This window comes from Babylonia areolata, chromosome 13 (assembly GCF_041734735.1).
Source record: "Babylonia areolata isolate BAREFJ2019XMU chromosome 13, ASM4173473v1, whole genome shotgun sequence".
In the NCBI taxonomy this organism is placed as follows: Eukaryota; Metazoa; Mollusca; class Gastropoda; order Neogastropoda; family Buccinidae; genus Babylonia; species Babylonia areolata.
In genome coordinates, this window is record NC_134888.1 from 29,628,331 (window position 1) to 29,644,007 (window position 15,677).

General features: G+C 47.1%; 1 protein-coding gene across 1 annotated transcript in view; it reads right to left on the minus strand.

Annotated features, from left to right (window-relative positions):
- The window catches only part of LOC143288734 (neuroligin-2-like), a 521,679-nt gene extending 507,711 nt beyond the window's left edge, over positions 1-13,968 (minus strand). Inside the window, exon 1 of the mRNA XM_076597360.1 lies at positions 12,630-13,968. Within this exon, the coding sequence (XP_076453475.1) occupies positions 12,630-13,968 (1,339 nt within the window). The remainder of the gene's footprint in view (positions 1-12,629) is intronic.
- Between the last annotated feature and the right edge of the window lie 1,709 nt (positions 13,969-15,677).

Sequence of the window (15,677 nt, forward strand, 5' to 3'; positions counted from 1 at the left end):
GCTTTTTTCCACCCAGCCCTGGGGTATAAAAGAAAGAAAAAAAGAGGAAAGTTGGGGGGGTAGGGCTACATCAAAGAACACATGAACACAGAACTATTAAGAAGAAATATATCAACGACAAATTTCACTGGAAATCACATGAGAAACTTATGGAAAAAGACTGCTACAAAACAACAAACTAAAGAACTCTCTACCCCACCCCTACCCAGAGAGAGAGAGAGAGAGCGAGGCAGACAGACAGACGGACACAGACCGAGAGAGAAAAAGACAGACAGACGGACGGACAGAGAAAGAGACAGACAGACAGACAGGCATAAAGGCAGACAGACAGACGGACAGAGAGAACATTAAGCATTGAACACTGAAATGTTTAATGTCATTAGCTGAAAAGTCTGGTGACATAGTAGGTACAAATCAGAACAAAATGGTGCAAAATAGAGAAAATGGAACAGAAAGAAAAAAACAGAATTGAAACAACATAAACTAATAAGAGATTTGCGACACTTTGGCACTTTGTCATTAGTTTAAGGTACATGTGACAGGAGGGTAACGTGTCTTTTTTTCAGCCGTTCGTCTCCAAGGTTTGGACGGTACACAGAAAACAAAGTGCAGATAAATCATACAATAAATATTTATATTTACGCACGTAACATCGACCCACCCCATATCAATACAAACGCATACTAAAGTACATATAAATCCTGAAATAATTATTTATGCCTCAACATCAAAACCCATCATATCAATACGAACGCATCAAATAATTAGAATGTCGAGATTGACCATCCAAATGTAGCCCTTCCTTTTTATCTATACTTTTTTCCTCATAGAACCTGTACTAATTTGTAATTGATTAATGAGTATTTGGACCGATGATAGACGTTTTCCGAACATTTATTGCCTCAGATACATATTTTGCAAGTGAAAGTATCATATCTTCATTTTCTGTCACCAGTATGCCGAACAAATCTTTTCTCTGCGCTGAAGCTGTATTGAAAATGGTACAGTTTTTTCGCAATTCATCGTATCTTGACGGACAGAGAGAGAGAGAGAGAGAGAGAGAGAGAGAGACAGCGAAAGAGACAGAGGCACACACACACACACACACACACACACACACACAGAGAAAGACAGACAGACAGACGGACATAGACAGAGAGACAGACAGCGAAACAGAGACAGAGAGACAAGAAGACAGAGACAGAGGGAGACAGAGAGAGGAAGAGAGGAGGGGAAACAGGAATGGTTTTTCCATCAGAAGTGTGCCTGCCGCTTACCGGATGACATCATTATCATCCCACAGCGGGCCTGCTGCACGTGCTAACAGCAAACTGCCATGGACTCCCATCGGGCCACACGGGGGGGTCGAGGGGTTGGGGAGGGGGAGGGGGGAGTGTCGGGGGGAGTGTCGGGGGGGAGGGCGGGAGGTGGCAGGGGGGGAGGTGAGGGGGTGAAGGCACAAAGGAAGTAACAGGACAAGAAAACGACTCCCCTCCCTCTCCTCCCCCCCCCCCACACACACCCCACTCCCACCGCCCCTGATCCCTAAGACAAACAAAACAAAGAACCCCACCTGAAATCACATCGGCCCAAGTGACCTCCCCTCCCCTCCCCTCCCCTCAACATGTAATTCATCCTCCAGCAATGCGTCTAAACACCGGAACAGAACGACGCTGCAGACCAACAATGCGCGACTGGATTCAGGTCAGGTCAGGTCAGGTCAAGTCAGGTCAGTTCAGTTCCAATATCCATGTCATGAGGGCCAGTCCCGAACTGCGGACAGGGGTCGACAACAGCACAGATCTCCCTGATAGCGAGACACAGTGCACGATACACAACGTTGGCCTTGAATCACTCCAGGCATATCACCATCGTGAGTGCTAACACCACGTTGTATATCAGGACATCAATATCCAGATAATTCTGAAAAAAAAAACAAATAAATGATGGAGATAACCATGAAACAAACAAACAAAAATAGATAAATTAAGGGCATAACTATTCTTCAGAAACATCAGGTGTCATGTAAACTGTAGTGAGACAATGCCGCTCCCACGGTGTAAAAAGCATAACTATTCTTCAGAAACATCAGATGTCATGTAAATTGAGTGAGAAAACGCCGCTCCCACGGTGCTATTCCGTCCATGGTGATGATGATGATGTGGACTCTGATATAGCGCCTATCCTCGGTCAGAGACCAAGCTCTGAGCGCTTTACAAACATAGAGTCATTTGCACAACTGGCTGCCTACCTGGGTAGAGCAGACTGACGGCTGCAATTGGGCGCTCATCATTCGTTTCCTGTGCCATTCAATCAGATTTCAGGCACGCGCATATACACACTCAGCCATACATGTAACATTTTACGTGTATGACCATTTCGTTTATTTACCCCGTCACGTAGGCAGCCACACTCCGTTTACGGGGGTGTGCATGCTGGGTATGTTCTTGTCTCCATAACCCACCGAACAATGACATGGGTTACAGGATCTTTAACGTGCGTATTTGATTCGCGTGCATATACACAAGAAGGGGGTTCAGGCACAACCAGGTCTGCACATACGATGACCTTAGAGATCGGGGAAAAAAAGGTCTTGTCCTGGCTGTGTGTGGCACCTGGCTCGATGGGGGTGGCCTTTGATTGATTCCAAACTTACGTCACATCCCACCCCTACGCTACCCCTAGTTCACAATTCCCAGAACACTGGATCATTCTCATTACGGTCACAATTAAACCATCCCACCAGTTTCCCGCCCATTCCTGTTGAAGGCCTTAGCGCGGACCTGTGAGATGTCTCCGTCATCACGTGACCGCAATGTGGGGTGTGACTTCACGCAGCACTTTTCGTGACGTCACCAACTGTTCCGCAGAACCAAACGCTTTTCGTGACGTCACCAACTGTTCCAGAGAACCAAACGCTTTTCGTGACGTCACCAACTGTTCCACAGAATCAAAACGCTTTTCGTGACGTGACCAAACGTTTCTTCGTGACGTCACCAACTGTTCCAAAGCACCAAAAAAATTTTCGTAACGTCACCAACTATTCCACAGCACCAAACGCTGAATGAAACACACATGCCAAAGTAAAAAAAGGGAGAGAATAACAGGCTGCCACAGAAAGCAATGAGCCGTGACAAAGTCAACAGCGTCTGATGGCACAATGTTGATATCATGGGGCAACCTGCATCCAATGTGGCACCATATGTTTCTTGTCTCTCTCTGTCTCTCTCTCTCTCTGTCTGTCTGGAGGTCGGTCTGTCTCTCCCTCTCTCTCTTTCAGCACTGTGTCAGGACCCACAAAGACACTGTCATCAGTCAACAGACAGCACTGTGTCAGGAGGACCCACAAAGACACTGTCATCAGTCAACAGACAGCACTGTGTCAGGAGGACCCACAAAGTCACTGTCATCAGTCAACAGACAGCACTGTGTCAGGGACCCACAAAGACACTGTCATCAGTCAACAGACAGCACTGTGTCAGGGACCCACAAAGACACTGTCATCAGTCAACAGACAGCACTGTGTCAGGACCCACAAAGACACTGTCATCAGTCAACAGACAGCACTGTGTCAGGACCCACAAAGACACTGTCATCAGTCAACAGACAGCACTGTGTCAGGACCCACAAAGACACTGTCATCAGTCAACAGACAGCACTGTGTCAGGACCCACAAAGACACTGTCATCAGTCAACAGACAGCACTGTGTCAGGAGGACCCACAAAGACACTGTCATCAGTCAACAGACAGCACTGTGTCAGGGACCCACAAAGACACTGTCATCAGTCAACAGACAGTACTGTGTCAGGAGGACCCACAAAGACACTGTCATCAGTCAACAGACAGCACTGTGTCAGGACCCACAAAGACACTGTCATCAGTCAACAGACAGCACTGTGTCAGGAGGACCCACAAAGACACTGTCATCAGTCAACAGACAGCACTGTGTCAGGACCCACAAAGACACTGTCATCAGTCAACAGACAGCACTGTGTCAGGACCCACAAAGACACTGTCATCAGTCAACAGACAGCACTGTGTCAGGACCCACAAAGACACTGTCATCAGTCAACAGACAGTACTGTGTCAGGAGGACCCACAAAGACACTGTCATCAGTCAACAGACAGCACTGTGTCAGGACCCACAAAACACTGTCATCAGTCAACAGACAGCACTGTGTCACGACCCACAAAGGCACTGTCATCAGTCAAGAGAGAACCCACAAAGACACTGTAACCCCCAATCCCCTACACCACCTCACGCCCCACGTCACCACACGTCATCAACCCTCAGTGATTATCCCCCCTGGTCCCAGCAGGCAGGCGCCACAACTGGTGGCGCTGATCCCCCTTGATCAAACAGTGAGGCGCTCTTCAAGCAAGGGACTTAAGCGAGCAACAAGGGGCTTTAGCAGGGGCAGGGGGTACGGGCGGACTGTGTCACAGTGTGGGACGGTCAGCCGTCGTCGTCACGAACGTCACGTCGCCATCACGAAGGGACGCTGTTCCTTTGATGCTCTCTCTCTCTCTCTCTCTCTCTCTCTCTCTCTCTCTCCTGCTCTCTTTCTCTCTCTCTCTCTCCCTCTCTCTCTCCCTCCCCTGTCTTTGTCTCTCCATCCCCCTCTCTCCCCCTCTCTCTCTCTGCTCGTATATGCGTGTGCGTGCGCACGCGCGTTGGTGTGTGTGTTTGTTTGTGTGTGTGTATGCACACGCGTTTCTTTGTTCTTGTACATCATACGGGAGAAGGGGCGTGAATGTTCATATATCATGTGCATGCTTTCGCAAATGCAGAAAGAAAGCGATATATACAGGAACGAGAGAGAGAGAGACACACACACAGTGAGAGAGAGAGACAGACAGACAGACAGACAGAGAGAAAGTTGGGAATCCTTTCAGGAGGGAGTAATACGATCTCCATGTTGAAACAACGACAGTGCTACATCTCAACCCCACTTGTGCCAGACGTCCAGCCAGCCAGCCAGCCAGCCATGTGAGAGACAGAGACACTGGGAGATGCGCGGGGGGGGGGGAGGGAAGTGGGCGCGGGGGGGCGGGGTGGGGGGAGGTGAGAGACAGACACACAGGGGAGATAATCCGAGACGCTAGATGCCCCTGGCCAAACCCCCCCACAAGATACATAACTCAGTAAAACAACCAGAGAGAAAGAGAGGGCTGGGAGAGAGGGAGGTACAGCTCTGTCCTGATGGATGCAGCCAAATGAGATTGCCTGCAGTCTGCATCTTTCCCAAGTGGAGGGGGGGCTCTTGCCGCGCATCCCTCCCCCTCGTGATGCGTGCTGAAGAAAGAAAGAATGAAACAAAGAAAGAAAGAAAGAAAGGGAGGGAGGTGGGGGCGGACAGAAAGAGGGGGCGAAGGAAGAGTACAGCAGCAGCTGACCACATCTTCCCATAACGTGGGAGTGAAGAAGACAGTGGTTGCCTTTCACATGTGGCCTCCTCTGCTGATCACATGGTGCCTGTCATCCGTATTTCTCTCTCACTTCGTCTTCCGTGTAGCGACCACAGCGATACCATCATCCCCACGCCCTTCGCCCCCCAACTTCCCCCCCCCCCCCCCCCCCCCCCCCCCCCACACACACACACTCACTGAGAGACAGACAGACACACACGCACACGCACACGCACACACACACACACGCACACATGCACACACACACATACACACACACATACACACACGCACATACACACACACACACACACACACACACACACACACACACACACACACACACACACACACACACACCTAAGAAAACCATCAATGCAATCCAAAACCAACCCACGTATTCACGAGATGGGGCCTCACTCACTGCACTGGAACACACAAGCGCGAGAACACTAACCCAAAATTGCACTCGGATCTTCCTGCATTCAACACGCACACGTATATGCAAGCAAGCAAGCAAGCAAGCACGCACCCAAGCACGCACTCACTCTCTTTCCTCCCTCTGTCTCTCTCTCTTTCCTCCCTCTGTCTCCCTCTCTTCCTCCCTCTTTCCTCTGTCTCCCTCTCTTAATCTCTCTCTTTCCGCCCGCTCTCTCTCTCTTCCTCTCTCTCTTTCCGCCCTCTCTCTCTCTCTCTCTCTTGATGCAGAATTTGATCCTGAAATGCGTGAGTGTGGCGCAGAGACCTTCAACACACGGCTGCCCCTCAGCACGGAAACATGCGGCAGACACAGACACACAGACAGGCAGTCAGACACAGACACGCTAACACACTGACAGGCTGAGAGGCACAGACACTCAAACATACTGACAGGCAGTCAGACACACAGACGGGCAGGCAGGCAGACAGACAGGCAGAAAGAGAGACACACACAGACAGGCAGAAAGAGAGACACACAGACAGGCAGGCAGACACAGACACACAGACGGACAGGCAGGCAGACAGACAGGCAGAAAGACAGACACACAGACAGGCAGAAAGAGAGACACACAGACAAGCAGGCAGGCAGACAGACAGGCAGAAAGAGAGACATACTGACAGACAGGCAGACACAGACACAGACGGCAGGCAGACACAGACGGGTAGGCAGGCAGACAGGCAGACAGACAGAATACAGACAGACAGACAGACAAACCTTGAAGAAGGTGCCAAATAACCATCCTTATTAACTGTTTTCTTTTTAGCTCTCAGAAAGCCATCACGGATTGGGCTGGCAGACTGGTGGCCAGGCAAGGCACAAAACGTGGCCAGGCTGAGGCCAGCTGATAGGGGCGGAGAGCTATTAGCTGTCAGATTAAACCAAAAAACATGCTTCCTTCCTCATCTGCAAACACCATTATTTGCAATTTGATTGGTCGATGAGGAGACATGTGATCATTCGATTCCATTACAGTCCGCCCAAAGGCTGATTATACTTGTCTGATTTCATGGGGAGAGAGAGAGAGGGAGAGAGCGTGTGTGTGTGTGTGTGTGTGTGTGTGTGTGTGTGTGTGTGTGTGTGTGTGTGTGTGTGTGTGTATGAGTGAGTAGGGGAGGGGTTCATTCTGTCCCAACACATCTCACCCTGTCTCTGAGCAGTAAACAATGTATATGAAAAACAAATTCAGTAAACAAATATTGCCAAGATCTCTCTCTCTCTCTCTCTCTCTCTCTCTCTCTCTCCATTATCTGTCTTTTGACAGTAACGGATAACTATTTGGGGTATGTCTACAACAGAATTGTGAGTCTAAAAGAAATCCTTTGAGAAGTTGGACAAAAGCTTATTGATCCAGCCAAAGAAGACCAGAACTATACTTCATCATCTGACAGCGGGCGGTCTATGACAGGCTCAACAGGATGCTTTGGACGGGAAACAAAACACTGGGAACCTCCACAATTCCACAGTACCAACACGTCAATGATGTGGTGAGCGGTACCTTCATGTACCGACGTCGTGTCGCCAGTCGCACAGCGCAGCTCACACTTTTAGGGAGGAGTCTGCAGGTCTGAAACGACACTTCGCAGACTGCACAAAAACAACACCCCCTCGACCCCATCTCTCCATCCACCCAGCCACCCGTCCCCCACACATCCACCCACAAGCGGAAACCAGGCCTTCACCCGGCGGTAACCGACATCCCTCCCTCACATTCCCCCACCCGGCCAGTACCCGGGAACTAGGTCACTCCAATATACATGCAGTCTGCACGCAGGTATCCCCAAAGCCAGCCCTGCCTGGCTTTCCCATCCCCGCTCAATTCACGTGGAAATCTCCCACTCACAACTGCTAATACAACTTTTTTTCCCCCGGGATGCTTGCGTGCTAACTGCGGCGCCAGTTACTCTGTTATCGATCGCATCATTAAATCTGCGTCAGCCAAACTTTGTTATATTCGTGAGACGGCAAAGTTAACTGAGTACTGAAAAACAAAAATATCAACTTACAATTTCTTTTTACTAAAGTTTTTGATGCAATACATACAGGAACTGCAGGATGCACGATGCTGTCACCCATGTTGTGAAATGTTGAGTCCAACAGAGGCCATTTGGTGGACGGTGAAAACGGCAATACAGACTGAGTAGGATTCCCACTAGATGTTATCAGGTATCATTAGATATATTATTATTAGATATATTCAGATATCATTAGATACATTATTATTAGATATTATCAGATATCACTAGATGTATTGTTATTATTATTGTATATTATCAGATATTAGATGTATTATTATGAGATATTGTCAGATATGTATATACATTTTTTTGTATTTTATATGTATATATCATTGGATGTATTATTATTAGATATTGTCAGATATCGTTAGATATATCATTGTTAGATATTGTCAGACATCATTAGATATATTATCATTAGATATTGTCAAACATCATTAGATATATCATTATCATTAGATATTGTCAGATATCATTAGATGTATTATTATTATTAGATATTGTCAGATATCATTACATATATAATTATTAGATATTGTCAGATATCACTAGATATATCATTATTAGATATTGTCAGACATCATTAGATATATAATTATCAGATATTGTCAGATATCATTAGATATATATAATTATCAGATATCGTTAGATATATTATCATTAGATAGTGTCAGACATCATTAGATATATCATTATTAGATATTTTCAGGCATATCATTAGGTATATAATTATTAGATATTGTCAAATATCATTATTAGATATATATATATATATATATATATATATATATATATATATATATATGTGTGTGTGTGTGTGTGTGTGTGTGTGTGTGTGTGTGTGTGTGTGTGTGTGTGTGTGTGTGTGTGTGTGTGTGTGTGTGTGTGTGTGTGTGTGTAATGATCAGGTTTTTTGTGACAACAGTTTTCTCTGTGTGAAATCATGGCTGCTCTCCCCAGGGATTTCCCGTCGCCACAGTGCACCGCCACCCTTTATCTTCTTTTCTCTGTCTGCTAGTAATTTTTCTACAGATTTCTGACGGGGACAACTCTCTTGTTGCTGTGGGTACTTTGACGTGTGCTAAGAGCGTGCCACACACGGGACCTGGGTTTTCCGTCTCATCCGAATGACTAGCATTGACCAGAAATGTTGCTCAGTAGATTTGGAATTGTGGTCAACAGAGGCGTCTCTGTCTATGTGTGTGGCATTACCACCTAGTGGTCTGATGGAAAGAACTGACTTATGCTCTTCAGAGTCATCTTCTGTTTGTCAGCCCGGCATGAAGGAAGAAACTGTTGACTGCCTTGTGTGAATGCTATGGACACATCTGATAGAAATGTGTGGTGGTTGACCAAATACAAACTCCCTGGAAATAAACCTGGCGTGTCATCTGCCCAAAGCCGTATGTACGATATTCAAATGTCCAGTTCGCTGTGTAATATTTCCTAAACTGAACAACAAAATAGTAATCATATAAAGCAATCATTGTGATTTATTCGACGCAAGCACAACTTCTGACTCGCCAAAACAATCTCGAAACACGTTTATAGGAAACGATGGATAGATCAATCGATGACTGAATTGAAAACAGCTATAACATAGATAGATATGAAAGATACAGTTCAAGGAATTATCGGCACGGTGTTGATCAAATTATTACTTCGTCCACGATACGGATACAGATACGTCCATGATCGATAGAGTGACACTGAGACAAGCATTGTAATGTTGCGGCACCGACACTGATATTGGTGACATTGGGACAATGATCAATACAAACATAGTTGTGGCGCCTGAACGTGTTATTATGGCGATATTGGAACAATAAAATAATAAAACAGTTGTGTTGTCATCCGCTTCACTTCAGACACTACCCCCTGCAGTCACTATGATGGAGCGTTCTGCCCACCTCTCTCAGATGTCGATAACTCCCCCACCCCCACCCTCTCTCTCTCTCTCTCTATTTCTCTCCCTCTCTCTCCATCCCTCTCTCATCCTCTCCCTCTCTCTCTCTCTTTAAACGATTCCCATTGTGCGTGTGCGCGCGAGCGCAAGTTCGTGCGTGCGTGCGTGTGTGTGTGTGTGTGTGTGTGTGTGTGTGTGTGTGTGTGTGTGTGTGTGTGTGTGTGTGTGTGTGTGTGTAATCTCGGTTGTCATGTGTGTGTGTGTGTGTGTGTGTGTGTGTGTGTGTGTGTGTGTGGAATCTCGGTTGTCATGTAACAAACAGATATATTTATGTAATGGGAGTCAGTTTTGATGGACAAGCACATGAAATAATGCAATAAACTGTACATATACAAAGATTTAAGTGGAGGAGTATCGTCCGTGTTAGAGAAGAAGAAGTGGAGGACAGACATGGAGCAGACAGATTAGCGAACAGACAGAGCCACACATACTGACGAAACAGACAGGCAGACAAACATCGATAAAAGAGAGATATATATAGAGAGAGATGACAGACAGACACTGACAACAGACAGACAAACATAGGAGACAGACAGACAGAAACAGACAGAGGCAGAGACAGAAAGGTGATGCCAAGTCACGATGGCCTCACGTACACTGGGCCCTTTCACTGAAGAAGAACAACAGGAAAAACAACAATAAACAGTTTAAACAGCCACAGATTTAACACCAAAAAAAACACCAAAGACATACGCAATCATGTATAATATTACAAACACACAAACGCGCGCGCGCGCACAAACTACATGAACACACAGACACAGACACACGGATATATATATATATATATCACACATATATATCACACGTGCGCTCGCACAAACCTACACACAGACACAGACACAGATACAGACACACACACACACACACACACACACACACACAGATATATATATATATATATATATATATATATATATATACATACATATACATATATATACAGACAGACAGACAGAGCGATCGATGAAAAAAGGGAACACGTTAACCATCCAGCAATTCTGGTAGAACCCAGACCATTAAAACCTGAATACAAAGGAAAAGCCTGGCAAACTGTGTTCCGCCATTGAAAGGCAAAAGGAGAGGGGAAAAGAGAAGAGAGAGAGAGAGAGAGTGAGGGGGTGTGGGGGGTGAGGAGGGCAGACAGATAGATGGACAGTTGTGTCAGGATCATAAACGAGTGATTGACCGAAAATCCATGCATTCTTATTTCCGAGCAAAGGGAGGGTAGAAAGACTGGGGGTGGGGGTAGGGGGTAGGGGAGTCAATGGGGAGAGAGAGAAAGAGAGAGAGAGAAAATGAGAGACAAAGAGAAAGACAGTGGGGAGACAATGGAGAGAGAGAGAAATGGAGAGAATAAAAGAGACAGAGAGACAAAGAGAGAGAGAGAGAAAGGCAGCCAGAGACAGAGAGATAAGAGACAGACAGACACATGGAGACAGAGAGAGAGAGAGGTGTGGGGGGAGAGAAAGAGAATCAGAGAAGCAGACAGACAGATAAACACACTGAGATGGGCTGACGCATTCACAGACAGACACACAGACAACCTGACAAACTGAGAGGAACACGTGTACTAACACACACAAAAAAAACAGCAACAGACAGACAGGCAGGCAGATAACAGACTCCACATAACCAATAAGACATCAGCAGACATGACAGACATCAGCAGACAGAGACAGACAGGACAGACATCAGCAGACAGAGACAGAGGCAGACATCAGCAGAAAGAGACAGACAGAGACAGACATCCGCAGACAGAGACAGACAGGACAGACATCAGCAGACAGAGACAGAGGCAGACATCAGCAGACAGAGACAGACATCCGCAGACAGAGACAGACAGGACAGACAGAGACAGACATCAGCAGACAGAGACAGACATCAGCAGACAGAGACAGACAGACAGACATCAGCAGACAGAGACAGACATCAGCAGACAGAGACAGACATCCGCAGACAGAGACAGACAGGACAGACAGAGACAGACATCAGCAGACAGAGACAGACATCAGCAGACAGAGAAAGACAGAGACAGACATCAGCACACAGAGAAAGACAGACAGAGACAGACATCAGCAGACAGAGACAGAAAGGACAGACAAAGACAGAAAGGACAGACAGAGACAGACATCAGCAGACAGAGACAGACAGACATCAGCAGACAGAGAAAGACAGACAGAGACAGACATCAGCAGACAAAGACAGACATCAGCAGACAGAGACTGAGACAGACAAACATCAGCAGACAGAGACAGAGACAGGCATCAGCAAACAGAGACAGAGACAGACAGACAGGCAAAACAGACATCAGCAGACAAAGACAGACATCAGCAGACAGAGACAGACATCAGCAGACAGAGACAGACATCAGCAGACAGAGACAGACAGACATCAGCAGACAGAGACAGACAGAGACAGGCAAAACAGACATCAGCAGACAGATACAGACAGGACAGACATCAGCAGACAGAGACAGAGACAGACAAACATCAGCAGACAGAGACAGACAGGACAAAGACAGACATCAGCAGACAGAGACAGACAGGACAGACATCAGCACACAGAGACAGGCATCAGCAAAGACAGACAAAGACAGACATCAGCAGACAGAGACAGACAGGACAGACATCAGCACACAGAGACAGAAACAGACAGACATCAGCAGACAGAGACAGAGACACGCAGAGACAGACATCAGCAGACAGAGACAGACACACATCAGCAGACTTCAGCAGAGACAGACAGGACACTGACTGGGGATGGGCACGTAGAGGTTGAGCGTGAGGCAGTCCTCCACCTGGTCCGTCAGGAAGGGCGTGATGTTACGCAGGTGGGCCACCCTCCCCTCGGGCAGCGCGTGCTCGTACTCCCGCTCGTGGCGCGTCAGCTGAGGGCAGGACGGCCGCTGCTGGATGGCGGCGCGGATCTTGGTCCACTGCTCCTTGGGGTTCTTGGGCGGCATGAAGCGCATGTTGCCCTTTTCCAGGTCCGCGTACTTGAGGCCGAAGAACGCCTCCACCGGCTTGAGGTGGCGGTTGGGGAACTCCACCAGGATGCCGCGCACCTTCCCGTAGCGCGTGGTGATCACGCGGCTGCTCATCTGCTTGCGGATGACCTTGGCCGAACCCCAGGGCAGGCAATGCAGCAGGGTAAGGGCGGTCAGCACAGCCGTCAGGCTGTAGCCAGGGTGTCTCCAGGGCCGGAGCAGGCTGCGCCCCGGGTGTTTCCAGAACCGGAGCAGGCTGTGCAGGAGGCTGGGGTGCGGGGGGAAAAGAGCGGGGGCAGGTTTAAGGGGTGCTGCTGGTGGATTTTCCCCCGAGCTGGGCCGAACCTGACTGATGCGTGTGACACCGGAGAGGTCACAGTGCATCTTTTCTCCACGTCTGTCTTCTCCTGGTATTTCACTGTTTGGCACACCTCGAGAGGGTTTGCGTGGACACTGGTGGCTGGGGTTCCGCTGTGCTGTGCACGCCCTGGACAGAGGGTGACTCCTTGTGTTCGCCACCTCCCTTTGCTCCGCCCCCTCCCTGCCCTTCCCACAACACGGGGGTGATTCCATGACGTCACCACAACACGGGGATGATTCCATGACGTCACCACAGCATGGGGAGGATGTCATGACTTCACCACAGCATAGGGGTGATTCCATGACGTCACCACAGCAAGGGGGTGATTCCATGACGTCACCATACCACGAGGAACAACACGAACCCTCTCTGACGTCAGCGTCACCTGTGAGGTCATCAGTCAGGAGGCATCCATGAAGGCGCGTGACGCAGTGTCCGGCGTGTGACGGTGTGTGAGACACACAAGGTTCGCTGTCTTCCAGCCCTCCAGCACAGCAGTCAGGCTGCGGGGGGGTCACGCGGTAGGCGACCTCCCCGGGCGCCAGAAGACCCGTCAAGGGTATGCCACCCGTCACCACGTCACCCTGACACCTGTCCACACTCTCCGTCCTGTCCTCAGCTTTCTTACAAATCACCATCTGCTGGCCGCTTGCCGCTGTGCTCACCGTGACGTCATTGGGGTCGTGACGTCGGAGCTTCGTCACAGCGGGTTTCTGTGATGCCTTTTCCATCGAAGCGCTCGTCATGTGTCTGAAAATAAAGATCGATTAAATGATTAATAGTCCGTTTCATTTGTTTCTATTGAACTGCACAACGAAGCGACAGAACGTTCAGAAGAAATGGTACAAAGTGCACGGAACGAATGGGCGAAAACATGAAAGTGAAAAAATATCTCACTGTTCATTTAGATAGACACAGTTACACAGAGAGAGAGAGAGAGAGAGAGAGAGAGAGAGAGAGAGAGAGAGAGAGAGAGAGAGATTAGAGACTGGAATGGTTTATTCACAATCAGGCCACAGCCCCAAGTGAAGGGGGTATACGTAAACAATACGACTTAACGAAAACACATAAACAAATTAAGCATTAATATGGACAACAAGCCGTGCATTGTATCCGCGTAAATACATAGACAACAAGAAGTGCATTATAACTGTTTTCGAAGTAACAATTTCTCTTAATTTGAATGCCTTATATAAGAATACCGAAAAATTATGTACGTCTTTGATATTGTTTGACAACATTAACAAATTCAACTTGAACACACACACACACACACACACACACACACACACACACACACACACACAGAGAGAGAGAGAGAGAGAGAGAGAGAGAGAGAGAGAGAGAGAGCTCATACACTCAGGAAATAGCAAACAAACAAAGCTGTATTAGCACAATAAATGGAAGATACAATTACAGCAGCAACGGTGACGCATTATAACTGTTTTCGAAGTAACAATTTCTCTTAATTTGAATGCCTTATATAAGAATACCGAAAAATTATGTACATTAACAAATTCAACTTGAACACACACACACACACACACACACACACACACACACACACACACACACACACAGAGAGAGAGAGAGAGAGAGAGAGAGAGAGAGAGAGCTCATACACTCAGGAAATAGCAAACAAACAAAGCTGTATTAGCACAATAAATGGAAGATACAATTACAGCAGCAACGGTGACGCACAAGCGGCATCAATGAGAGAGAGACGATCGTGCAAGTGACAACTGTACAGTGATGGTGTGTTTTCACTCGTCTACATAAATATTGGGCGTGAAGCAGAACAAGGTTTTCATTCACCCACATAAAACCAGGGTTTCGGAAACCTAGCAACAGACGCGTTGGTGCCACAAGTAACATCAGTCATTGTACAAATAACACTAGTTAAAAATATAACCAGCAGCAGCAGTCTTGGTAAATCATTAAGAAACGTCTAGAACTACCAGCATCAGTAGTTATAGTGAATCAACAGCTGTGTTAGTATTACCAGCATCAGTAGTTATAGTGAATCAACAGCAGTGTTAGTATTACCAGCATCAGCAGTTGTATTCAATCAACAGCAGCGTTAGTACTACCAACATCAGTGGTTATAGTGAAACAACAGCAGTGTTAGTATTACCAATATCAGTATTTATAGTGAATCAACAGCTGTGTTAGTATTACCAGCATCAGCAGTTATATTCAATCAACAGTAGCGTTAGTACTACCAGCATCAGTAGTTATAGTGAATCAACAGCTGTGTTAGTATTACAAAAGCATCAGTAGTTATAGTGAATCAACAGCAGTGTTAGTACTACCAATATCAGCAGTTAAGTGAATCAACAGCTGTGTTAGTACTACCAATATCAGTAGTTAAGTGAATCAATAGTAGTGTTAGTACAACCAGCATCAGAAGTTATAGTCAATCAACAGCAGTGTTAGTACTACCAGCATCAGTAGT